The sequence below is a fragment of the Trachurus japonicus genome, chromosome 16 (assembly GCF_045865225.1).
Source record: "Trachurus japonicus isolate A0001 chromosome 16, Traja_1.0".
In the NCBI taxonomy this organism is placed as follows: domain Eukaryota; kingdom Metazoa; phylum Chordata; class Actinopteri; order Carangiformes; family Carangidae; genus Trachurus; species Trachurus japonicus.
In genome coordinates this window covers 9,974,154-10,000,946 of record NC_140922.1, presented here as the reverse complement: position 1 = coordinate 10,000,946, position 26,793 = coordinate 9,974,154, and the positions used below count along the sequence as shown (strand labels likewise).

At 44.7% G+C, this 26,793-nt stretch overlaps 3 protein-coding genes across 6 annotated transcripts in view; 2 read left to right on the top strand and 1 right to left on the bottom strand.

The window, feature by feature from the left end:
• Nucleotides 1–26,793, bottom strand: part of LOC146971730 (trypsin-1-like) — a 215,863-nt gene that overhangs the window by 137,930 nt on the left and 51,140 nt on the right. The window lies entirely within an intron of this gene.
• On the top strand, nt 16–25,510 carry lipeb (lipase, hormone-sensitive b). Of its 3 annotated transcripts, XM_085801146.1 has the most exons (15): nt 16–125; nt 592–628; nt 3,719–3,756; nt 7,775–8,016; nt 8,879–9,163; nt 9,961–10,051; nt 11,219–11,364; nt 11,745–11,930; nt 12,818–12,970; nt 16,010–16,154; nt 16,796–17,023; nt 18,052–18,237; nt 19,260–19,441; nt 20,224–20,490; nt 21,114–24,102. In XM_085801146.1, the coding sequence occupies exons 1-15, from the start codon at nt 35–37 to the stop codon at nt 21,516–21,518; spliced, it is 2,682 nt and encodes an 893-aa protein (XP_085657272.1). In that variant the 5' UTR covers nt 16–34; the 3' UTR covers nt 21,519–24,102. The 3 variants fall into 3 exon arrangements, with proteins under 3 accessions (XP_085657272.1, XP_085657275.1, XP_085657274.1); XM_085801149.1 differs by lacking the exon at nt 592–628; XM_085801148.1 differs by lacking the exons at nt 592–628; nt 3,719–3,756 and having other exon boundaries at nt 21,114–25,510.
• The window catches only part of tmem145 (transmembrane protein 145), a 41,688-nt gene continuing 41,324 nt past the window's right edge, over nt 26,430–26,793 (top strand). Inside the window, exon 1 of the mRNA XM_085801145.1 lies at nt 26,430–26,776. Within this exon, the coding sequence (XP_085657271.1) occupies nt 26,666–26,776 (111 nt within the window). The 5' untranslated portion in view covers nt 26,430–26,665. The remainder of the gene's footprint in view (nt 26,777–26,793) is intronic.

The following is a 26,793-nucleotide window of genomic DNA, read 5'->3' as shown; positions in this document are numbered from 1 at the left end:
CTTGAGAGGCGGTGCGTAAACAGAGTGGGCGAAGATGGCGTCGAGCAAGAAGAGTAGTGGGAACAGTAGACTGGAGAAAGGTGTGAATGGAAGACGCTCGTCCAAACACAAAGAGGGTCCAGTGGGTGAGTTTATCCGTGCCTTGCCGCTGCTGGGGCTCGTCACAGCCCCCTCCCCTGTCGCTTTCCCCCCTTTTAATAATCATAACAGCCGTCTCCCTGTGTGACGCCCCTGTGCTGCCACCTCTCGCTAGCTCGCGTTAGCAGCTAAGTTACGTTAGCTGGCCTCTGTGGGAGCCGAGCAGGATTTAAGCCGCTGGGTCTGTCTGTGTCTCGGCTGCACCGCTCATATGATTGTTGTGTCGTGTGACATGAAATAGGAGTAGGTGCTGGACAAATCTGTGCGTTAGTGTGTCCACCAGTGCCCCCCCGTCGACCTCCCACCACCCCGGCATAGTGTAGGTTTCAACCGGTCCCAGATTTAGTGTGTGTCCCGTTAACGTTACTTGTAGCAGCTGTAGCGCCGCTGTAGTAGATAGAAATGTGACCACACTTTGTGTTTGGATTCACCTCTCACGCTCTGTGTCCATAGTCTCAGCCGGTGACGCTGACAGGACCCACCTGAACAGGTACTGCGACCATAAACAGAGGAGGAAGGGGAGGGGGGAGGCAACCAGATTAACCTACAAGGGTGTTGTTGGTGTGGGTCGCCCGGGGTGTGCTGTGCTGTGCTGTGCTGTCGTCATTGAATGAGTGTATTGATGATGTTGTTGTCACGGGTGACGCCGCTGCCTACAGTTGTGCCAGTGTGACATGTGAACAGGAGGACACACGCCGACGAACCGGACAGAGTGTGAAAGAAGGTGGCAGACCTGACAGGATGCTGCCTGGAGGCATCTGTGGGTCTGCTGCTGTGTGTGTGTGACTAAACAAACTCCTCTATTCTGTCAAACTGGGCCACTGTCACACTGGAACTGGAACAATCCAACCAGTCCCAAAGCAAAGCACCACTACTTTTCAAAAGGCTTCCTTCGCTTTGTCAGGACTCACTAACAATATGTTCATCCATATGTTGTCTATGCCTTATAAAATATGTTTAGCTCTAGTCTCTCTTGAATGAATGGTGTGTTTATAACAGCCTTAGGCCCGTATAATGAGATTACAGAAGTTTTTCCCCTAATCCTACTTGTTATGTGGAACTCGTAACATGATCAGATTTGATAATCAGAGCTCAGGTTTTAATTTTCATCAAAGGTGCTGCATCATAAAACTGAAAGGAAAGGGAAATCATATGTGTCCATAGAGGAGGGGGTTTGGGGGCTCATTGTTGCTAGTTTCCTGTTGTTCAGTTTGGCCTTGTGGTGCTCTGACTAGGAGAAGGGTCAAATCCCTCCAAACAAGACACTACAGAGCCCCGCTGTTGTCGCTTCCTGTTGCCAGTGCACCACCGCTCATGGTTTGCTATTTTTAAAGCCTGCTGCCTATAGATAATATGGTATTTGTAGAGGGTTGGATTTCAGGCAAAGTTCACAGGAAGCTGATCACATGCTGTATCTTGCGGGAGAAAAACACTTAACGGCCAAATGCTGTAATTTTTGCTTACGTATGACAAATGTTGAGGCTTTCTCTTTGCGAAGATAGCCGAGGATTATAACGTTGTGATGGCGTCTTCTTCTTCTTCCAGGAACCGTTGGTGTGTTGTGTTTTCATATCCTCAGACTTAAATCTACCCTGACTTCACATTTCCCCAGAATGGGTCTGTTCAGGCTTGATAAAGAGAAACACAATAGAGCCATGGCTTAGAAATGGCCAAGACAAGATCAGCACAGTTAATCATACTGGCAGTAAATAGTAGCTTCAAGTCTTCTCAGCATTATGGTCCACCATTAAAGCTGCTCCTCCTGGGTAAAAAAAAAAAAAAAAAAAGGACAAGCGCAGTGACAATTTTCTAGCCTTCAATGTAAACAAGCAGGTTTTTCCAGAAATAGAAATAACAATGTTTGCATCTCAAGAATGATGAAACTTAAATGTAAATCCGCTCACCTTTCGGCTATTTACTTTGCTACTCAGTGATGGAAATTGCATGGAAGCAAGTCAAATCAAATCAGTTTTTATTTATATAGCTATGAATCACAGCAGGTGTTTTTCATATCAGGCAGTTCTAGACCAGTGTCTTTTCAGTAACAGTACTGTATGTGTGTCTGTCGGTCTTTAGGGGACGGGGTTCCACAGGTTTCATTATACTACTAATGGGCCTTTTCCACAGCTGACATTTTAACTTGTCGTTGCAGGAAAAGAACAGGTGTTACCACTTTAAACATTGACTGAAATTCTGATCAGTGTCCCAGTATAACCTGCAGCAGAGTGACGGTGTGGAAAAGCAGGACTGAAGGGGCCAAATGGAATTCAGTCATCATTAGATTTATTTTTGCTTCTGCCAAGGAGATTATGTTTTCACCTGTGTCTCTTTATTTGACGCAAAAAAAAAAAAAGTGCTCAACTAATTTGCACCGAACTTGGTAGACGGATCACGGATGGGTCATAAGCCGGAAGAAGAAGTAATTAATTTTTGGCACAGATCCGGATTAGTAGATCCTCTGAAGTCTGGTTCCTGTTATTTGACATTGGCCTTGGCAGAAACCTGCACTCTTTGAATCCCCGTCTAGTTTACACCTGTGCTTTTCCTGTTGAGAAATGGCAAGATATCTTTTCATGAAATAAGGCGATAGATAAACAAGCAAAAAATAGCAGCAAGTGGGATAACGTTAACCCTCTAAGTCAGTTAATAACAGCCGTAACAAAAATAACAGTGTTTGTGACTCTCTCTTTGTCTCAGTGTTCCCGGATATATTTATCTTCTGTGAGTGGGTGAGGGTTCAGTTATCTGGAGTTACGGGACTATCTGAGACATCAGCCAAAGTCTAGACTAAGGTCATACTTTCCAGAAGAAAAGATCTCCAAATTACGTTTTCACCCTCTGTTTTGGTTATGCACGTGTTATCTGTGTCACGCCTAAACTGGCAAACACTGGTGGTATTTCTCAAGAGTTGGCACATACAGCACGTTTCTACAGGATCAACAACAGAGTGCAGGACTTGTATCCTAAGCAGCTTTAATGTTTGATGGATTTATGTAATCATAGTGATTAGTGATGTAATGTTTAGTCTAATAATCAAACATTTTGATTGTCTCATTTTAGCAGTTTATCTCGCTTTTCATCTTCTAAAAAAAGATGTTGTTTTTTGGACATAGCCATATAATCATACACTCAAGATGTCATGAAAAAAGAAAGAAGCAACAATTGAAATATTGTTGTCATCCCCATGAACCCATCCTTGTGTCTGTTGTAATCTGCCAATTAGATCGAAGGTCACAGGGCGTTCCAAGTGGAGCAGCCAATAGCAAAATAGCCCTCTGTCACAGGGAGAAAGTTAACGGGGCTAAGGTTGAAGATAACCTCCCTCTGCTTTTAAAAGAAGCGAAGCAGGGATGAGAGGGACAGGAAGGACAGCATGTCGTTGTTGAGGAGAACAAGTTATGACAGGTTGACATCCAGAGGCTGACGGAGAAAGAGCTTCATTGTAAAGACAAGAGAGCGACAGCGGAAGGCGGAACAAAACCATTCGGAGAGCCCTATCTCTGTCCTCGCTGCCACCACTCCTGGTCCTTCTCTCATTCTGTCTCTCTTTTTCTCCATGCTCTCACTGCTTTCGTGGAAGAGAGGAGACAGAGGACAGAGCCTTGAACGCAGAAGCCGGTAAACACTCTTTTTTTGTTTCCCCTCCCCTCCCTCTTCCAGCCTTTCCTGCCAGTCGCTAGTTTACACCATCAACTATGTGCCATCATGCCAAAAGCAGCCTGCAGGTAGCTTTCTGTCATGTGTCTGTTGTCTAACGTCGCCAGTGTTGTTTGTCGTACCATGACTTATTAATGCCCGGTCTTCATCCATCTTTAATATGGAGAAAGAAACCAGGCTGTGCTTCATGGTTGCGATGGGTTTACAGTGACCACTTGTTTCAGTAAGACGGGGATGGATGATGCTGAAACAAGTACAGTGAGTGGAACAAACTGTGTTATTGTTGATTTTTGAAGTCAGAGGGGGAAAAGCAAAAACAACCCATGCAGAAAAAGCCATGAACTCTCTTTTTAGTTTTGCAAAAAAACTGAAGGACCAGTGGTTATTATGATGTTGAAAAGTTTGGGCAGACTACTCAGTCAGGGGTGAATGAGTCCTACAGATGGTAGCTAGCTATATTTCACAGACTTCAGTGTAGTGGCAGCTCTAATGCCTCCCTGTACCTTAATGTAAAAAGGTATCCTTAGCAAAGGTGAAATCCTCGCCGGGGCACAGGATGTTGGAGCTATGAGTGAGCTTTTTGATAAGGGTGCTGCTTCACACAACTGTGCTCACTTTGCATTATATTTGCATATGATATACTCCCTGCAGTTAGAAAAGGGGTGTAATGTGCGTCAGGTTCATTGTCATTAAGTACATTTCAGAGCAGCTTATGCTGATCCAGGGGTTCATGAAGTTCACGCCCAGCTTACTCTGTCAACATAAGGCCCATTGGCTTGCCCAGCTGAGAGTTGAACCCCCCACTCTAATTAAGCAATGTAATTTTAAATTTGGCCGTGGGCCCAATCAGATCCGACTGCTATTGCTGGTCCTGCTGCATGGCATTTGGGTGACTGCTGCTTGACCACAGCACCCACTGTGTCCCCTAAGGCAACACTGCTGTGGTTGTGTTATGCAGACCAATGAATATGTATTTATAGATGTGCTGTGTGTGTGTGTGTGTGTGTGTGTGGGTCTCGGTGTTTCCAGTTTTATGTTGACGTAATGAGTTGAGTCGTTGCACATTAAGCAACGAGTTCCTGTGTTGTCAGGCTCAGAACGTTCTCTGGCTATTTGCCAGAATCTGAGCAAAGATCCCAGTAGTGTGTGTGTGTGTGTGTGTGTTTTGGCATAAGCTGTTGCATTGTTTTGAGTACAAAGTAGACAGTCTTCAATAATCTCTATGATGTATCTGTATGATGCCTGCTCAACATGTCAGGATGAGTGGGTGGAGACATTTGCTCACTTTGTTGTGGCCCTGATCCTTCATTAACACCCTACATCAACATTTACATCAACATCAACATCAACTAACGTCCACCCAGACAAACAGTTAGCATTGTTTTCATTAACCTGTCCAGCTTGATTCTGTTTGGGCCTCTCTCCAAGGTGGACTTGCAGAGAGTCAAACTACAGTGATGCCACGTGGAGACGAATCCCGAAGCCTTTTTAGAGACAGAGATAGCTAACATGATTTCAATTCTATTTTTCATGAAAAGTGGACTTTGTTGTAGACTTCACACTTGAGGACATTTCACCTCTCACCCAAGAGGCCTCTGACATCCAACAGCCTATTGGGTGAGAAGTCAAGTTGCCTCCAGTTCATTTTCCTCTTGGAAATCCATCCACAAACTGGTAAACTGAGAATCTTCACAGACCCTCTTTCACATGGTTGAATCAATGTGAAATTAAGCCCCAAACTGCTTCATTAAGCTTTACAGGAATGGATAGAACTTGATATTGTAATGGAAAACATGTCCCCACTGTAGTGCTGCTCTGTGCAGGCTGCTCAGTGGCTCTACGGATTTGTTTCAGTCTGTCTCCATACCCCAGGGCCAAGGGAAGGAATGCCTCTTAAATTCAACGGGACATTCACCATGGGATAGATGACAACTTCACACACGCATTCACAAAAGGTTTTCTGTGTGGAGATAATTATAAAAAATTGGCTTGTGACAGAAACAAACATGTGCACTTAAATAGGAGGATATGTGATAGAAAAAAAAAAATTGTGAGTGGCTCATTGATTTCTGTTTTTTTTTTGTTTAAAGAGATTGGCTCTGTAATGTTTGGGTGTGTGTGGATGAGACATGTTTTCCAGGGCTGAGGGGAACGAAAACAGCAAGGCAGCATTCCTCCCTGGGTTTGGTTAGAGCAAAGGGAATTTAATTTATATAGCACATTTCGTTACAAGTATGTGAGCTCAACGTGCTTTTACATTGAAAGACAAAATATAAACCTATATACACCAGCAAAAGTACAACTCTTTTACAAGATATTAACACAACCATACATGTACAGTACAATCAAAAAAACATTTTGGAGAAAATTCCTGTGACACGACTCAGTTATCTTTTGTAAGTTCCTAGCGTCCTAGATGGAAAAGGCTAGCGTCTTTGTTAAGAAAAAAAGCTCTCCAACAAATGAGCAGTGGAGTGAGAGGGGAAACTCAAGACAGGAAAATGAGAAGATGGGCAACGGCTGAGGAGATTCTTGAAGCTGTGTGTCTGTTTGTGTGTGTGTGTGAATGTGCGCGTATGCTAGAAGACGCCTGGCTGATAAATGTCTCTTCCCAGATGTCGGGGTTGTGATTCCTCCCAGCAAACTGAAATTGCCTCTCCCTATTACTCTTCCTGAATAGCAGGCAATAGCAGAATAATTGTGCGATTAGGGCTCCATTATTTCTTTGACCCTCAAAACAGTATTTCACTTTGGTAGAATCTATTCACTTTTTTTTTTTTAGCATGCATAGGCAACCTCTGCTCCACATCCCAAGATGTTGCTTTAGGGATCTGAAGAAATCGCTGTGCTGTTTGTACTTTTCTTGGCAGTATTGCTTTATTTCTGTCACCTTGGCTGAAGCTAGAATAACAAAACCTTCAGGATGAGTGTGAGAGTGATCCGACGGTTGCTGATGTCGCCGCGCTGTTCATTAGGTAGCAGCAGAATCTTAGAGTCATTTCAAACCAATCATTATCTATTATCTCTCCATTAAGACCAAATGTGCACCATCCATAACAAAGGAATGATTTTCCTTCTCCGTGTCCACTTGGGAGGCTTCGCTGTCTCCGGTCCCCCTTTTTTTTTTTTTGTCTCTTCTCCTCTTTCCTCCGTCTCTCACCGTGCCAGTCACCCTATCCAGTAAATACCAGCCAGTCTGCTGAGTTACAGTAGGTGTTGTGGAAACAGAGATCTCGGGTGACTCGGCAGAGAGGCTCGGTCCCGACAGTGGGAATCCAACAGGGACTCGGCGCTGCTGTGTTATGCTATGCCGGGGCTGAGGTACGAGCGCCGTCGATGATGAATGCATTCAGCTGTGTGTTGTCAGCTGGATACCTCCCTTTGGGACTCTTATGCGAGTGTGTTTATGTGTTTTTTGTCAGTGTATGACTAATCTTCATTTGTTCCCAGCAGCGTGACGTTGGAGAAGGGGCCTCTGCCTCCTCCTCCTCCTGTTCCACGCATGTCTGCCGAGATCTCTGTGGATTCTGGGCTGCTTAGCCCTGGATTTACATCATTTAATTTCAGGGCTTGCTTAACACGTTTCAATCAATGAGCTTTCATACGCCAGACTATAGGGGATTAGTTAATAGGAGTAAGAGAACATTATGTAGGATATATCCAATGTTATCCCACTTGGTACAGTGTCTACATGCTGATTACAGCTATGGGTTTGGTGCTGAATGGGGATCAGGGTGCTACCTCATTATTGCACGACTGGATACTATCTAACAGTTGTGTGCAGTGTGTTTGATTTGACAAATGTACACATTTGGAGTCAGACGGGTGTTGGGATACAGCCTCATGTCAAAGTGTTTCTCTGGAATACAAAATGATAACATTTATTAACTTATTTGCATGCACCCTCATACACATGAAACTCATTTCACTTTGCTCTCTCTTCTTCCTCTTCCTTGTTTGGCTGTTTCTCTCCTCTCAGTGATGGACACCAAGGCAGTGTTCGCGGCCCTGTACGGCGTGTGCGAAGAAAATGCCACTTTCTTCTCAGGGGGAGCCAAGGGGTCGCAGGGTGACGCGGCTCGGCGGCTGGTAGATGCCATGAAGCTGATCCAGGAGCACGCTCGCTGTCTGGAGCCCGTTATCTCCGGCTTCGCAGCAGTTTACCATCATTTCGACTTTGACCCGCACATACCCGCCAATGGCTACCGCTCGCTGGTCAAGGTAGGCTGTGGGATGATTGGAGGTTCTGCGTGTGCGTGCGTATGAATCATGATGTGTTCTCGCCTCAACCCGGCGCAGCTCTGACAATAATAAGCTCCCATACTGCAACACATTCTTATCAATATTCTCTCCACGCTGTGAGAAACTACTCACCAGTACCCCTGCCTTGATATCGCTTTGTTTCAAGGTCGGCCCATTTGTTTTACAGATTGATTTTATGTTGCAAATCAGGTTAGATAAATTCCTCCAGCTGCAGAATATCTACCACTACTGTACCCACTGTACTTTATCTCCCATACTTATTGATGAAACATCATGACCTTCAGTGGCTGCAGCCCACCACAAGTGAATGAGTCTAGCAGCAAATGAACGCTGGTCTGTTTTCTGGCCTCTCGATTTCTACATTTTTAATCCTTCTCATCCCCACAGTGCTACTCGGAGTAATCTGTAACACCCTGGTGAAGCAGTAAGCTTTTCACACGCTCGCTTTCAGGCATGCTATCACACATCGCTTTTTTTTTTTCTCCCCCCACTTCAAACTAACCACCCCAATCTTAATTACAATATAAGCAGACCCAGAAGACATGCCTCTTTAATGATGGCACAATTAAAGAACACGATTTACTTTGTTGTAATTTCAAATTCTACATATCCAGTTTTATAAAAGAAATAACCACCCGAGGTTCATCATATAATGGCAAAGATACATATCCTTAGATTTTCATAAGGTCATTTAATTTTAGAGACTGTTGCGTTGGAAAATGGGCTCAACACAAGGAGATGGTCATGTGTTGAGCCCAAAATGGCAAAAAAGAAGAAACAAATCAAAATCTCACATTGCCTCACTCTGCTTTTTTTCTAGGTTGTGCGTTGCTGCCTTCTCCACATCATCCACAAGGGTCGCTACATCACCACCAACAGGCGCAGCATCTTTTTCCGAGTGGCGCACAACGCGGGGGAGATGGAGGCGTACTGCAACGCCCTGTGCCAGCTGCGCGCCCTGCTCTACCTGGCTCAGCGCATGCTGCACGACAACAGCCACGGCAACCTTTTCTTCCAGGACGAAAGTGGCCTCAGTGAGAGTTTTGTCCGCGAATACTCATCCATGCACAAAGGATGCTTCTACGGCCGTTGCCTGGGCTTTCAGGTGAGCAGTGCCACAAAAGGAAGGGAAAGATAAGTCTTTCCTAATCTGTCAATCAAAAAGTATTGATCAAAATGTATACACAAGTGTGACATTGACCAGATGTTAGTGGGGGGGAAAAATCTGTGCTAGGACTAGAGATGGGTACAGAGACCTAATATGAATTTCTATGTAATAAATTAATAAAGACTGTAATATTCACAAAACCCAACATGATTGGTTCTGCTATTGGTACTGAAGAGATAAAGAAAAAAGATTTCCTATTTATTATTGATGCGTAACAGTTATCTTGTGCAGTTTATTCACCATTCTCTGTTTCTGATGAAGACATTTGTCTATGATGCATTTTTGCTCAACCCAAACCAGAGGAGAGCTCTCTCTCTCTCAGAGTCTGTATGCACAAGCAGCAGAGGCAGCAGTGTTTCATGCAAAAGCCATCAAAAGACTGTTTTTTACAGTGCTACAAAAGACTCCTGCTGCCCAAACCTACAAGTAAAATGGAAGTGTGGAAAGGAGGAGGATGTGTGGGGGGAAGCACGGCCCTGTGTTCGTAGTTGAGCTTAACAAGAGAGGCTGAACTCCCAGTGGACAGAGGTCAAAATCAACCTAAAGGGGGAAAATTACAAAACCCGTCTTGTTTTGATATACTGATATCCCATCCTCTGTGTTTGACCGTCTCTGGTTGAGTGATTGCAGTTTGATTTGAAGTTTCTGTCTTGTCCTTAAAGTGGACCATTGAGAAGTGGATCAGAATTTAAAGTCCTTCTTTGTTTGTGTCCTTCCTTCCTTCCTCCCTCCAGTTCACACCAGCCATCCGGCCTTTCCTCCAGAGCATCGCTATTGGCCTTGTGGCCTTTGGAGAAAACTACAGACGCCATCAGTCAGGAATAGGTCAGCATCATGTTGTCTGCAGCTGCACTCTCTCATCATCCAGCCACTTCGTTGTCATTCATAGATCGTACCCATCCATCCTCATGCCTCTTCTACATTGCTCCTTGGCCCCCTGACTGTGTACCTTTGATGTTGTGTGTTTAGATTGTAGATGCTCTTTCATCCTTTTGGAATCTCGAGGGCTAGCTGGTGTGCTTCTTCTGTATTTCAGAAATGCTTTGAACATGCACACAGTTGCATACAGAGATAGAAGAACATTTGCCATCACATACACATTTGCACCGTGCACACAAACACAGACGCGTAAATATTTAACATTCAAGAAGGAATCGTTTGACTCTCATGATGTTTTGTGCTCTCTGCTGCACCACAGTGGAGGCAGGAGGTATTGCACCGTACGGTGAGTGTACTGGACCCCACCCTTCTTTATCATAGTCCTCTGTAGTGATCTGAGAATCTATGACTCTACAAAGAAGACACTTTCCTGTTATCCCCAATGGTTTTGCACACAGCACTGTTAGCTGCTTTACCTGTCCTCTATCTGCATTGTAGTTAACACTCACTGTAGTGTGAGGTACCTACACATTCAGATGCCACCCTCGTCTGTACTATCCATCCCTGGCAGCCAAAGCTGAGTAGCATAATATTGAAATACCATGAAATGCTTCTGGTTCAACATGGAACTAGCACAGTAGAGCTGAAACTTCCCTGTGGCAAAAGATGATAGTGCTGTGAGGACATAAAAGCCAATCCACCCTGTTGAGTTTGACTGCTGTTCTCAATTGTAGCAGCATCTCTGAGATTCCCTGTGTTTTTTGCACTATTAAACATCTCTCTCTGTCTTTCCTTCTATCCTGTCACCTTCCATCTTTTGCTGTCTCAATGGGTTTTTTTTTGTTTTCTAATGATGTTTTATGTACAAGGGTCTACTCACTTCGACGCTAATGTTGCCTCATTCCTGCCTGCCTTCCCACTGCTTCTGTCTTTGACATCTTTGTTCTCATACCAATTATTCTGAGCTTCTGTCTTTGTCTTTGCGAATATTTCTCTACCTCCTCAACCACCTGCTGCTCCCAGTCCTCGTCTCGCCTTCATCTGTCTCTAGTGTCTCCTGTGCATTGTATATATACCCCCCTTCATTTTGTCCTCCTTCCTCCTTTTTCGCAGGTGTAGCAGCCAGCTCTTTCTTTACCTCAGGGAAGTACGCCATCGACCCAGAGTTGAGAGGGACAGAGTTTGAACGCATCACCCAGAACCTGGACGTTCATTTCTGGAAGACCTTCTGGAACATTACCGAGACCGAGGTCCTGTCGGTGAGTAGACTGTCGGTGCTTCTCTTGGGCACATGCAAACGAACAGGCTCTCACACATCTGTAATCTACTCATGTGGTCATTGTTAACCCATGTGCACAGATAAAAGCCTGCTCCTGCTTTTAATTTTAAAACTGTATCTGGGATGTTTTACTTTCCTCTGGTAAAAGTACCTTTCTATCATTATGCATTTTGGCCTACAGGCTATTAGTAATAATAGAGTGAAATTCAATTTATTCAGTGGTGTTCATGATTTATTCATCCGGTTTCTCTTTCTCTCGAGTGACCTGACGTGCTCTGTAACTTGCACTCTCTCCGCCTCTCTCTATATCTCTCCATCTCTCTCTTTCTATCTCTCTTTCCATCGCTTTTATCCCACCAGAGTCTCGCCAGTATGACATCTACACAGGTTAAGGTGAACCGGGCTCTTTCTGTGCCCCCCGTGCCCTTTGACCTTCCCCTGGCGGCCAACCACAGAGCATCCGTAACCATAGCTCCACCGTCAGCCCACATTGGCACTGCTCCGGTTCAAATGAGGCTCATCTCCTATGACTTACGTGAAGGACAGGTACCTTTCAGTTTCCATTACAGTGCTGCACTTAATAAAAAAAAAAATAATAAAAAAAGACTTCATATTCTAAAAAGAAGCCCAGCTCTCACCGCACACTATATCCTTGTAGCCTGTCTAAGAATTAAGTGTGTTGTGTGACCTAGTTTGTGGCAATTTACCTCCACTGGGCCTTTTAAACCACCTTGTATGTACCAGTTGTACAAATTCTTAAAATAATCAAACGGTTTCTCTGAGCTGCTCACGTAAACGACAGCTTCAAAGCATCCTGGTGGATTTAATACCCTTCATTATCTCTCTATTTCTCTGTCACAGGTATCACTCTGACTTTTTTCTGCTCTGCCTCCCACTATAATTCTCCCTGGAGACTCCCTCGCTCCGTCTAAGCTCGTTCTCCTCCTTCCTTTGTACGCTGGCACTTAACCAGACATGTTATCAGCAAACACTTTCAGCCATTGATCACGCTCCAGCCAAACAACAGTGTCCTTTTAATGTCGCAAAAAAAAAAAATACAAGCCTGTATCAGCAGAAACCCTCCCCCTCAGCCACAGCTTCCCTCCCGCCTTGTTCCTGTTAATGAATGGGAATTAGTGTGCGTTCATGCAGGCTCAGGAAGGGCTGGCAGCAAGCTGGTGCAGAACAGCTAGTTAATCCCTCTCTCAAAGGAGCCCTGTTGCAAACACTAGCAATAAAATATATTAACAATGAAAAAGGGCTTTGTTTGTTGTATACACAGTCTGCAAACATTTCCTCAGACTGAGTCAAACTCCACGATCTGCCATCATGTGATGTTTTTGAAATGTTAGACCTTTACAATAGATCTCGATTGTTCGTCTGTTAGTTCTGCTGCTGAAAATATAAATCGCTTCCCGTCTCGCTCTTTTCAGGACAGCGAAACTCTGCTGTCGCTCTCCCGCTCTGAGGGGGGCGCCATCTCTCTGTCGCTGGGGTTGAAGACCAAGCGCCTCCCGTCTTCTCCCTGCCTGGTGATCCACTTCCATGGCGGGGGCTTCGTGGCCCAGACCTCCAAGTCCCATGAGGTGAGATGGTACTCTCCAACTGGATCTCACTCACTCCCATTAAGAGTTTTCATTCTCTCACTAGAGAAGCAGCTTAATTGGTTTAATTTTGCAAGAAAAACTAACTCTGAAAGACCCATTCACATTTTAACATCATGTAAACCGTACTTTAATCCGTGTGTTATCCTGTTCAACCCATTTCTGATATTTATAATGGAACAGTTGGTTAAAATGCAGGAGACAGTAGTGTATATGTCACACAAGGAACCTCATATCCAAATACCGACAACACTGCACCTCGGCCATTTGACACCTGGATCAGATGTTGTTTTTTCCAGGATTTGAGCTGGTTTGTCGACAGCAGTCACCGAGCTAAGTTCACCACCCCATCCCTTCAATACTTCAACTTCTGGCTGTGTTATCTCAGACTAATTGTAATTGAACCCAGCTAATTAAAGTGATAAGGAGAAAGACACTAGTTGACAGCAGAGGGGCAGAGGGGTTACCGGCCTGAGTCTCTTCCTCTGTCGATAGTGTAGTATGTAATGAACCGTTAAGCTAATTATTTTGTAATTAATCCCGAAAATTTAGTAGAGACACTTTGCTCTCCTTCCATGCTTTCTTTATCAATAAGGTGCACAAAATCTGGCATTTCTCTTTCACGTAAAGCAGTGCTTCCTGTCATTAATTTCATTCCCACGCCTTCTTTTTTTGTTTTTTTGTTTTCTTTTAAAGTCTCACATTTAATGTCAAGATCACTGTGATAAAAATAGGGCCACAAGCACAAACACAAAAGCTTTGGTTGTTTTTTGAACTATCTGTCATAAACCTATAAAGACAATCTTGTTCTGTTAACAAGTTGTACATGAAGTGTGTCGGTGACAGTGTAAGACGCGCCAGCCTTAGGAAGTGATCAACCCGCTTGCTTCATTTAAAAGATTATTCTAACATGGTTTGTGGCACTATTTATCCTGGATTGTCCTACGCTGACGCGGTCATCTGTGGCTGCGTTCGATCTCTATGTGGTACCGGGCTACTTATAGCTGCTGCAAGACAGGCCTCTGTGAAATCACCAAGGACATGGGCAGCCTTGATCTGCAGCTGCGTAGCAACCAGAGGATGGGATGGAACAATCAGAGAAGGGGGTGAGCAGGGCTGTCATGTTGAATTAACGGAGAATTGTACAACCCCACAGAGAAAGATTACCCCGGGGACTAATGCAAGACTTGACAGACTATCCTTCTCTCTTCTTCTGAGCTCTTCTTCTTTTTTTGTTACATCCTCTCTCTCTCAGTCCTTCTGATATCTCACAAAATCCTTTTTGTTCACCTGGTGTCGTTTTCCACGTCCCCTTCCTGTCTTATTTGGTGAACGCGTACCCGCCTGCTTATTTTACTGGGCTTAATCCCTTAGGCAAAGCCAAAAAACGAGAGGGCAGATAAATGGAAAGTCCCTGTGAGGGCGGAGGCCAGAGTTGTCCTCTGTTCTCCCTGTATCTCCTCTACTCCATGATCCTATCTTCCCTGTCTTCTGGGTGAGATAGAGAGTCCAGCCGCAGCAGCAGGAACCTGCGGTGCTCTCGGTGCCCAGTGATGCTGAGATGGCAGAAATTTGCTGTCACTGGCATCCACGCATGTACTAAGTTGGGCACAGACCACACACACTGAGTGTTAGGAGAGTGGAGGTATAAGCTTGCAGATTAACAGCTCTGCCTGTCTGAGGAGGAGTGGGACTGCAGCTCCCATTAATACCTGCTTAGAGAACAGATCTGGGACCCTCTGAAGTGTGTGTGTGTGCGTGGTTTTCTTTGTAAACAGGATGTGTGCCTGTGTGTGTGTGTGTGTGTGTATAAGAAGAGTTTCCTGAGTCATATAAAATTAACCAGCCTTGGTGCCAGCCCAACAAAACACACACACACACACACACACACACACACACACACACACACACACACCCTCTCTGCCCGGCGGCCATTTGTTGTGTATATTTGGCTCCCTTTATGTAGGCAGATGATGAACTGTCTGACTGACAGACCTGCCCATCGGCTCAGACACATGTTGACACTCATTGGAGACTGGCAACAATGGCCGTTGTTCACACTCGGTTGCACACACTTACACACACACACGTGTGTTTGCAGAACCTTGGCTGAACCTCACAAAGCCACACCGCCTGACCGGAACTGTGCGCACACTCGGTTGTCACCAGCCTCAAGATTTATTGTGACAGGTAGGGCTTTAAGACAGCACAGCTGACTGCTGAAGCTGCTAGTTTGTTTTTTTTTGGTTTTGTTTTCATTCTGGATCACTGGTCGGCGAGGCGACGTACAAACATACACACGCTGTGCTTTTCCTGGCACGGTGAACGGAGAGCTGTCGCTTTCATCGCCAGCCCCGACATAGCCAGTCACAAAGGTGCGGGGAGAAGATAAAGACAGGGCAGGAGAAGAGAAGAGGAAAGACTTGCGGAAGAAACATTTTTGTCAAGACAAGATTTGATGCTTTTCTCATATTTCAAGGTCACTCGCATTTCAGTTGTGAAGTAAAGTGCTTTCCTTAGGCTGACAGGAGAATAGTAAACACTTAACCTGACTGCAGCAACAAGAGGAAGAGAAACACTCAGTATTCTGACAGTGAGTTTGTTTTTGTTGACTACCCCTGTAAATCCTCGCCGCCCCCTCGTCTTTGTGTTTCTCCTTTGTACTCTGCTAACTAGGACGTGTGGACACCGTTGTTATTGCCATAGGAGGAAAAAGGAAATGGAGGTGACTGTGAGCTCAGCCCTCATTCTCCCTTTGTCTAGACACTAAGCCAGAGAGCAGACGGATGACATCAGAGGGACGCATAATTTTCAAAAGTTTTTATCCTTGCTTGTTAAATGTTCACCCCCACATATCTCTCCCACGACAGTTCTGTGTCTCACCGCCTGCCTGACTCAATGTTTTATTGAACACTTTTGTTTCTGATAAATTTAACAACATAGATATATCCACTGTGAAACTGAGTGTTTTTCATTCGTAAATTCACCTCTCCCTATCTGTGTGTCTTGTGTCTTTTGCAGCCCTATCTGAAGAGCTGGTCCCAGGACCTCGGTGTCCCCATCTTGTCAGTGGACTACTCTCTGGCCCCTGAAGCCCCCTTCCCAAGGGCCCTGGAGGAGTGTTTCTACGCCTACTGCTGGGCCCTGAGGAACCACCACCTACTAGGTACCAAGACATCTCACAGTATTGTGTCTGTGCTGGGTCTCATCTTCCCTCCTACCCATTAGTATACATCTTGGGTAGGTAAAAGAAGAGGAAGTTGTTTGGCAGATTTGATAAACAGGCAAGAGGCGGTGGGAAAATTCACCTATTTTGTTGTGAAGGTGTCCTGTGGACTGTTTCTGTAAATCCTCCACTTTGGCACTTATGTTTATCCACCCTCTGTTCCTCCCATTCATCACTTTGAAAGTAATCATGCTCCAGCACAATGTCTTGCACTTTACCTGTCGTTCGGCACTCTCACACAAATTGCTGTGGCGCTCAATATTCAGGCAGAAAACAATAGACATCTGGTCGGCTTGGGGTTCATCCGATCGCTGAAGCACGCTGTGTCAAATTAACTGTGATTATGGTGTAATAGTTTAGTGTTGTTGTACAAGACTACAATATCTGGCCTACAAGGCAGTGAGAGAGTGAGACGATGCCCCCTCCCAGCAAGCACCAGTGTTGGAGTAGGAAAAAACAGATATGGCTACATACTCTGTGGCACAGATTTCTTTTCTTGTCTCCTTTATTTCGATTTCAATTTTCCCTTACTATCCTTTTTGTCATCATTTTTTTTCTGCCGTTCCATTTTATCTCCTAAGGGTGGACCGGAGAGAACGTGTGTCTGGTCGGAGACAGCGCGGGTGGCAATTTGTGTCTGACGACATCGATGCGCGCTGCCGCCTTCGGGGTGCGAATGCCAGATGGCATTGTGGCAGCTTACCCGGCTACCCTGCTGACTGCCTATGCATCGCCCTCCCGTCTGTTAACACTTATGGATCCCCTGCTTCCACTCAGTGTGCTCTCCAGGTGTCTCAGCGCCTACGCAGGTAGGCGTGTGTGTATTTGTGTTTGTGTTTATGAAAGAAATCAAGCCATGATTCATTTTATCTGATAAAGCTGAGAATTAAGCTTAGACCTATTTTACTTTGAGCACCTCACCAGATCTCTGATATCTGCTCCACATCGTGCTTGAGCTTAACATGTCGGTCTTAGGTATGTTAATAACAGGTTCTGTAGCATAAATGTGAAAACTGAGCCAACAACTAAATACAAAGTGTTGAATTTATGATGTTGTGAAAAGCAAAAATCAATCAACATTTTAATAATCTGTGTGTGATAAAGGACTAAAACAATTACATTTACTGGGACATTTTAAAAAGAGTTTTTGTTGACTAATCAATTCTGCACTGCCAATTTGTTTTGTGTTCTTTTCTTTTATTATAGTCATAACTGGGTGAATTCATCATGACTGTCTTGGATCTCACTGTTGCACTCATTATGCAATTTGTGTAGTATAAAAGATCTTTCTAATTACAAATTTTTATGTATGACCAAACAAGCTTTCAAAGCAATAATCTACTGCATAAAAATACTCCTGAGGAAAATAAAGTTGTGCCTGGAAAACTTTTCCTCACAATAACAACTCTGTTTTGTTTTTCATGCTGGTGCTGTAATGCATTTAAAATACTGGGTAAACTCAAGTCACTTGGATAATTCTGTCTCAGAGGGAGAACTGGAGCACTGCAGCAATGTGCCAACCATCTTCTTAACTAATACATTCTGACACTGAGACATTTCCTATCTGATATCTTCTTTCAAAAACCAAACTAAAACGCTGATCATTTTCTGTTTACTCCTGCCATCACCGCTACAGTATGTATTGCCATCTGCAATACAAATTACTGGGTGTCAGGGTTGAACCCACTTTGTCCGTTGTTTCCTTGCTCTACTATTATACCTGTCTTTTCATTGCTTTCCCATCTTCTCTATTCATTCATGCTTATTCAAGTACAACAAAAACCAAAAAAAAAAAAAAAGTTTTCTCCCAATACTCCCTTTATGTCTCTTTCTCTAGGCAATGAGCCGCAGACAGAGAAGCAGGTAGAGAAAGTGAGCACGCTGAGCCTGGTGAGGAGAGACACGGCACTGATGCTGCGAGATTTCCGACAGGGAGCATCCAACTGGATCCACTCTCTGCTGGATCCCAACAGAGCCTCGGCTTCCCCCAGCACAGCTGCAGAGGCGCCACCAGGAGCCACTGGTATACCACCTTCTGCCACTTTGTGTGTATGGGTGTGTTTGTTCGTGCGTATGTATGCAGCCAGGTGGGAACATTAGGCGAGACGTGGGTGGAAATAAATGTGTTTTGCCCTATTGTATTCAAAGTTTCCTAGCTATCTGCTGAAAGTACAGAGCAGGTCTCGTTGCGGAGGAGTGTTTACCGCCGACGTTTTCAGTGTGTTCATTGAGCCAATTTAGGCGATAAGAACACAACAACATCAACTGCCCCAAAGTTCATTTACAGCCCATATGGAGGAGGTCATTGACTCTGGACCCCTTTATTCAGCATTCAGCTAACCAATTATCACTCCATCTCACCCAGTTGCATAACACTCCTGTTGTCCCATTCATATCAATTCACCTCTTTGGAGCAGCCGGGCTCTGACAGTAATTGTTAATTGTAGCCACCGTAAATCTGGTGGCAAAACGTAATTTCCCTGGTGTCCCCTTAGCTAGGTGACACCCCCACAGCTGCAAGCACAAACTAATGAGAATGTCATTGGTGGGTGTGCATTATTAAAAGGCCATCATGGTGCGGAGATGGTTCATTATTAAAAAGATGGGAGCTCGGTAGCGCTTTGTGGGGAGACCAGCCATGACAACTCGTACAGCTGTGTTTTGACGGCTCGGGGCGGGCGGATGATATCGCCATGACAGCACTATTTGAATTTTCTCCACCCACTTCTCCGCTCTTCTTCTTGATATATCCCAATTTGCATTTTAGGCTTTTAACTGTTGGCTCTAAACCAGAGGACATACAGTACGATAAGTGGAAACAGTAGAATAAGTGATTTTGTACAACCGTTTTTTTTTTTTCTTTTCTTTTTTTTCCACTGTAACCTCCATCCACTGTTGGCCTAAAGTGAATTAGACTGACCTCTCAATCCTTTGTACACATTTACATCTACATGGTTAATAATCTTTCTTTTCTCTTCCATTGCGTTTCTCTTGGACAGTCTTATGACATTTTGCAAAGTAATACTCTCTCTCTCTCTCTTTTAGATGCAGTGAGAAAGAGCATTTCAGAGGCGTCCATCTCCTCTCCCCACGCTGACCCCCCTGTACCAGCAGAGCCCGCGGAGTTCCCCTCCAGGAAATTATCTGTTAAGAGCCAGACTTGCCAGGACTTGGGATCCCAGAACAGCTCCACTTCGCACAGTGCACCGCTGCTCCCTGCACGCGCTGTATGTCACGCTTGAACATGTTTACACTGTGATTAAAATGCTCTCAGTTGATGATGCTCTTATCTAGAAGTTAACGGTATCAAGCAGCTTAATGACCTGAACACTAGCTTGTTAGTCAGAATTTAACCTGTAATGAAATTGAGGATCTGTTATGATGGGGTTTTTTTTTTATTGCATCATTTGCAGAGAAGAAAACTCACAGCAGCCCACTATCTATAATCAGATTAAATCAGCTTTCATACATCTTGCCTTAAATGGATTTAGCAACATTTTGTTAACATAGAGATATTTTGGCCCCGTATCATACAATGCTGTCTACCCTGCAGTGATGTGTATGTTTTACTTGGATGAACTCAGCTCAGATTATTTCACCTATCCCTCATAAACAGATTTGGCTTTAAAATGCTGACGGAATATCAAAACTTTTTGATTTTTGCGGGCACTGGAAAGGTATTGCAGATTATCCTCAAATGCATTTTCATACAGGCAGACTAGATTAGTGGCTGGCTCGGGGAAAAATAGCAAGCAGAGTTGACGTAAGATTTTAAATATGCTTTTCCTCCTTGAAATGGGGATTGTTCAGCCAAGACTCCCAGGCACTGAGCCAAGGTTTTTAGAAGATTTTCACAAGGACAAAGTGTTGCATGTGTCTACGTATAACCAAGTTTTCCTGTCAATTCTCTTATTCTCTTATTTTTTTTATTTTTATTTTCTTGGCAATGCATTCTCCCTCGCCCACTCAGCGGCGTCCAGAGTAATTTATTTTCCCTTCTTTCATTTAGCCAGAAGACGTGAATTTCTTCCTGTCCAAGGATGCGGATGCTTCCATGTCCAGTGACCTGTATTCAGTGGCCATACCTCCCCCTGCTGGAGAGGAGGGATCAGAGCTGGAGCACCCCAGGGAGTTTCCTGTGGGGTTTGAACCACTGCGCTCGGAGCAGCTGGCTGAGATGAGGGTGGACAGCTCTCCGGTGGTCAAGGATCCCTTCTGCTCACCTCTGCTAGCCCCTGATAGCATGCTGAGAGGCATGCCACCTGTACACATAGTGGTAAGGAGAAACAGCAGTTGGAATGATTGACTGACTGGACGATGTAGGGAAGCAGGGCCTTCATCATACAGTTAAATATGGTGACCCGTTGGTCGAAGGTTGATCAGTCCCATATTTGCCAACAGACGATGAGAAGGCTGATTGTTCGTGTGCCACTTAAACAGATCTAAACTTGCAGGATATGTGATCGCTTAAGCTGGTAGGAGCAGAGCAGGATTAGGTATGTTTATTTATCATGGCGAAGGGAAGAGGAGATGGGATTAGAGAGGGAGAAGGAGACAACCTCAGGATGTTCTGAGATAGAGTACCCAGGACTACGCACTGTTATACCTCGTTGTCTCAGGGAGATGGTGTCATGGGAGAGATGGTTGAGGTTTAGGACTGCTCTCCCGTGTGACAGGGGTGTTCATATGAAAATGAGGTGCTGATTTTAAAGAGGCTAAGAATGAGTCAGCAAGAATGTAAAGAAGGCACGGACAAAAGAGAGTGGGACGCTTGGCTTCCCTCTCCTCATCCCTTAATTAAGATTCTTGACATGTCTGAAGGGAATCCTAATTTGCTTTTCACCATTCTCACCCCTTCCGCACCTCTCGCTTCTTCTCTCTCTCTCTCCCCGCTCTCAGGCTTGTGCATTAGACCCCATGCTAGATGACTCTGTGATGTTTGCCAAGCGTCTGAGGAACATAGACCAGCCCGTCACTCTGTGTGTGGTGGACGACCTCCCCCACGGCTTCCTCAGCCTATCGCAGCTCTCTCGGGAGACGAGGGAGGCCGCCAACGTTTGCGTGGAGCGAATCCGCGCCGTCTTCACCCAGAAGGACACGCCCCCGGAGCCCCGCAAACACCGAAAGCTGGAACGGACCGATAGGGGAGTGTCGGCTCCTTCTGGGGAAGCCGCTTCTCTCTTCGCTGGCCCCATTGAGGGAGAGGAGCTAGCTGTTGGGAGAGGGGCTAAAAGTGCGGATGGGGAGGGCTTAGTTGCTGTAGCAGCCCAGAATAACACTGACGCTGGTGGAATAGGGGCTTAAACAAGGTTAGATAAAAAAAGAAGGACTGCCGTTCACCCAAGGAGTGAGGGAAGGAAGGGTAAATGAAAGTCAGACAAATTTAGGCAGTACAGTGCCTAAAAGAGAGGCAAGAAAACGCGCTTCCTGAAAAACAGATATGTGGATGGGGGGGTAGTTGAGGAGAAAGCCCAGGTTTCAGAGACAAATGTGACTTCCTCTGCTTCATAATTCTCACCACTCGTCTGTGTACCATCCTGCGCCGACAAAACGAACACACCCACTTGAACACAGTCATGTTTGAGAATAAAATGATAATTTAGCATTCCTCAGATCAAAGACCAGCAGCCGCCCACACATGCAGCGCACACACTTGACTGAGTTGCGGTCTGACGGCGCAGAGTCGGGACGTAAAGCAGCGCAGGAGCTTCTCCAGACGAAGCCTGAATGGGTGATTCATCGAAGCCCAGGCAGTCGTTTAAGGCTCTAATCAGATGGTGGTAGGCACACTATGCGCTTCTGTGTAGAGTCATCCCCGTCAAAATGGCCACTTGTCCTTTAGGGAGCCACTCTAAATCATACATAATAACTCTGCATTGTGTTCTCCATTACGGCAGTTTGGCAGTCAATACAGCTCACTTTGTGGATACTAACTCTGTTGACTCGCTCCCAAATACAATTACGAAGCTAAAACACAACAGACTGAAAGACTCAAAGCTGGATTAATTGGTTTACTTGTTTCTTCAAATTCTGTTGCAGTTTTCAATCATATCGACCCTATGCATTAGTATTACTTTTGTTATTTATATCTTTTTTTTCCTATTGCTGTAGTATAATCCATGAATCGTGACATGTTATTGATTTATGCACTACATTGTTTGTGTAATGTGATCTTATGCTGTTTATGCCACATTTTTTGAATGTGCTCAATATTTACTTTGCCTCTTCTTTAGCCACAGCTGCTCCGACATCCCTAAACTTGTATCTTCATATCCTATCTTGAGCAATGCATACTGATAGGATAGAGGAAAGGTGGAATATCACACAGGGACACAGTTCCCTACCTAGGTGCCTAGGTTTTTGTAGTGCTGATATTACTAATGCAAAGCTTGCATTGTGTTGATTGTTATAGTGAAATTGGTGGAGATGCACTGATATACAATATTTTCGGAAGATAAGCACATGCTTGAAAATGTGGTTCCCATCTTTTCAAGTCTTTTAAAGAGCCTCTTCAACAATCGTCGCTCCGAGATGACTGTAAGAGGCTAAATGTTTTTATTTTTCATTATTTCAAGACTGGAAATAGCTGCTTGACCGTCGGCCTCTGCAGAGCTGCATGAGAAGTAAGGGTGGAGGTGACAAAAACAAACAAAAAAAACAAAACACCCAGCCCTCAGTTATTATACACATTTTAAGAAGAGAGAAGAATTTGCTCTCAGGTTGTTCCCATTCCTCAGCGAGGATAGACGTTACTGCTCACAACTTCTCTGCGTGTGTTAAACTACCACTCCTCTCGGGCCAGAAGATTTCATGCCTGACAACCTGTTTCTGCAAATCGGAGGCTTTTAAGCAAAACTTGTGGACACCCACAAACTAGACTGTTGAAAAGTGCAGTGTAAAAGCCACTGAACTCAACCAAAGTCCGCCGGCTGTCCAGATTTTTTTTTTTCCCCTCTCTCCATCATCACATTTGGGGTCGACTTTGTTTAAGCTTACCTGAGAACACTCCTCTGAGCATGATGCCACCAAAGCACTTTGAAGTGCACAACAACGTCCTTCTGAGGGTCAGCTCCTCTATCAGGTCCAACTAAATATAGATGCCAACAATGCTGGCACTGTCCTGCCCTTGCCTGGTAACAGGACTGGGGTTGCCAGGTCTGTAGAGAGGGATGCTGTGTGATGAATAGGATTTAGCTGAAGCTCCGAGTGCAAAATCCTCCCCCCTGTAGAAGAGTAGGATTTTCAGCAGCAAAGTCATGCTACAGGATTAGACCATGCTCAGTTCTGTCAGCTCGGAGTACTTACCGCAATATTTTTAGTCAGATTGATGGAGAGAACCCGGGTCGTGAGGAGGGAGAAAGTAATACACTCATTCTCTCAGAGATGCTGGGCTGAAGTTTCTACTGGCTTTACTAGCCACTGCTTGTGCTCACTACGCACTTTCGCAGCAGTTGGTTTGTCAATCCGTGTTAAAGTGTATTTAAAGCTTGAGCGTGTATACATGTCACTTTTTTTTTTGTCTCCCTTCGTTGCCTGGTGCCTGTTATGTGTCGCTCAACTGGAGTCTGCATGTGCACATTCACGTCATCGCAGCGGTTTCCGATGTGTGAGAAACACGAGCTCTCGCACACAGGGGTGGGCTCGTCCTCTTTGTTTGTGCCGTGCGTTCTCATAAAGACGGTAATGACACTTCACAGTCAAGAGGCTCTTCAGAGAATTAATCATCTGTTGTTGGGAGCAGCCGTAGTGAAGAAGTCAAACCTCCCTGGCACAACAGTTTTCGTTTGTGATGCACATTGACTTGACTGAAAACTCCAGAGACCATGAAACCCAGCAGGGGTTGATTGGTCATTAGTCATTAGCACTTTGTTTTTAGAATGATAACTTTTTTTTTTGAAGGAAAAAAAAAACAAAAAACTTGCGTCTTTGATTCACTTGTTGTGTTTCAACCTTCATATGCCTCTTAACGCTTGGTGGACCACTGATGCATCAGGCTAAACTGAGTGCAGGTGATGGACCAGAGAGCCCATCTGCTGTTTTGGACGGATGAGTTTGCAGAGAACGAGTCTAAGCTCTCCCATTCCTGGCATTACCGCGGCTCCGCTGGTGCTTACGTGCCGCCTGCAACTACAAGCTGAAATCTTTGATCCAGCATTGTTTCAATTAGTGTTGCTGCTTCACAGTGTCTATGTGTGAATAATCCAGGCAGTATCTTCATAATCCCAAATCGTCCCTGTTGAGAACAAACTAGTTTTAGTGGTTCAGTGTAATACTGCCTTCTTTTTTTTGGGTTGTTCACTTATCAGGTTGTACATCATACCTCTGCACTTCACAAGCTCCTCTCGCTAGGGATTTTCTTCGCCCCGAGCTGAAATCAGCTAAGTGCAATGCAAAAATGCAATGCTGCTGCAAACATGAGCTAGTTGGTTCAAGTATTAGGTCAACATTTACACAAAAGCTATGCAGTAACACACACACACACATACACACACAGCATCACAGCATTTTCCTTGTCACAGGCTCTGTTTAATGTGGTAATGCTGTTTCTTCTTGTGCAATGTCTTTGAGTCACCTCAAGGTTGGACTCCATAGTTAGCGTACCAGCTTTAATATTGCAAAACTTGTTTCAAAGTAGATCTCACAGGATGAAACTTAATTTTAACAAATGCTTCGGTGTGTTGGACTGACCTCAAGCACCTCTCTGAAGTGACTCCTAATGAGAAAATCCCATTTAATCAATCAGTTTGAGGTTTTTACGTTTCCTGTTCTTTAATGTACGGTTAGTATTTAAGCAGAACCAAAGACTGCTTGTGACAGATGCACTGTCCTCGCCGTTTAGTGTTTGCTGGTGTAACTGAAAAAAAAAGCAGGTGCTAGTCGGTGTCATAGCCTGTCTGCACTGCACATGCAAGACGCTCCGCACTGTAAAACGCAGCTCTGATGTAGAATACGATTAGCCTTGAAACAGAAAAACAAGCCATAGACTGGAAACAACGTTGTTTTATGTTTACCTGTGTGTTTTTTTGTTTTTGTTTTTACTTTTTTCATTTTCTTTTGTTGAAAACACCACAAGTGCAAACCTGTGAATCAAAAAAAAAAGAATGTATATTAAACATTATGATTCATGTAGATATTTTTACTTTCAGATTTGCTAATCAGATTGATTGCAGATTGATTTTTGACTGCATTTTCTTTGCAGGTTTCATACTAGAGTGTCTGTGTCTGATATGCCATGAGCAGGCCGGTTTCTTCTTTGGTTGATTTTTATCTAAATAAATATATTCTCCCATGAACAAGCTGTCGTGTCCAAGCTCATGAATGACTCTTCTCCTCTCCAAAGGTCAACTAGAAGTAATTGAGAATAAGAACGTAGTTTATAATTCAATATCTATCCGACCTGATAATCCAGGTAATTCTGATGGATTTGGTCACATCATGATTGTGATATATTGTGAACTGAATTTCACCAATACCTTGATTCACTCAGGAGTTTTGAGAAAGGTCAATAAAAGGAGGCAACCTTTGTGTCAGATCAAATCCAGAAATACACAACGCAGAGAAAACCTCTGTCATATTCATTTATCAGAGTTTCTCTGCACAGAAGCGGAAGGTAAACAAGTACATTTTGAGGGATTTGTATTTGTTTCTATCAGATGTTACTTTGCATTTCACAGACAAGTTTTGTGCTCTTCACTTCTGATGGTTATGAGTTTATAGAATATAAACAGTATAAATCAACATAACTTCGCTCCACTTAACTACATTATTTCTACAAATAAAGTTTTGAATACAGGAATTACAGTCTGTGCTAATGGCTATAACTTTTAACCCAATCAGAGTGTTTCTTCTTCTGTTTCTGCACGGGCTGCAGTTTTTTCCTTTTTTCCTTGAAAACTACCAGCTTCAATGAAACTCAGCAGCGGAGCATCCTGTTCTAGCCCTGTATCCTGTCTCCCGCTGATCGCTGATATCATAATTTGAGCCAGGAGGCCGGGCCATCATCTGTCTATGGTGCTACTTCATTAGAGGTGTGTGACCTCTAATGAAAACATGATTGCAATCAGCGGTGGCATTTTTAATGTGTGGACGTGTCGCATTCTCAAAGCACGAGCGGAACCGGGGGGGGGGGGGCGCGCACACTCTGTACCCCACCAACCAACCCCTCCCCTCCTCTCCCTCCCTCCCAAACAGCCCCAAAAACACACACACACACACACACCACCATCCATCCAGCGTCAACTGCTGGAGGGGGGGCCACATGCATCGACAGGAACCGGCGTGCACGCGCCCGCTTCCCTCTCCTCTCTCTCTCTCTCTCGCGCTCCTTCAGCTCGAGCCGTTCCTCCTCGCGCGCCCCCGCTCCGCTCCGCTCAGCAGCGCCAGGCTTCAGGGAGCTCAGCCCGCTGCCCGGACCCGGAGAGCAGACGAGCGACAGCGGGGGAGAGAGAAAGATGGAGGTGAGGGTCGGGGAGAGACTCCTGTGCCTGGCCGTGCTGTCCAGCGTCCTCTGCGTGGACTCGGTCCTCGGGAAATACGTCAAAGGCATCGTCAACACCAAAGAGGTGAGCGCTGTTTTCTT

What these genes read in the sequence shown, in the direction of transcription:
- lipeb (XM_085801146.1), top strand. Translation starts at nt 35, where the DNA reads ATGGCGTCGAGCAAGAAGAGTAGTGGGAACAGTAGACTGGAGAAAGGT. An exon ending in ACACAAAGAGGGTCCAGTGG is followed by an intron (nt 126 to 591) that starts GTGAGTTTATCC and finishes CTGTGTCCATAG; the next exon opens with TCTCAGCCGGTGACGCTGAC. An exon ending in GCCGTTGCCTGGGCTTTCAG is followed by an intron (nt 9,164 to 9,960) that starts GTGAGCAGTGCC and finishes TCCTCCCTCCAG; the next exon opens with TTCACACCAGCCATCCGGCC.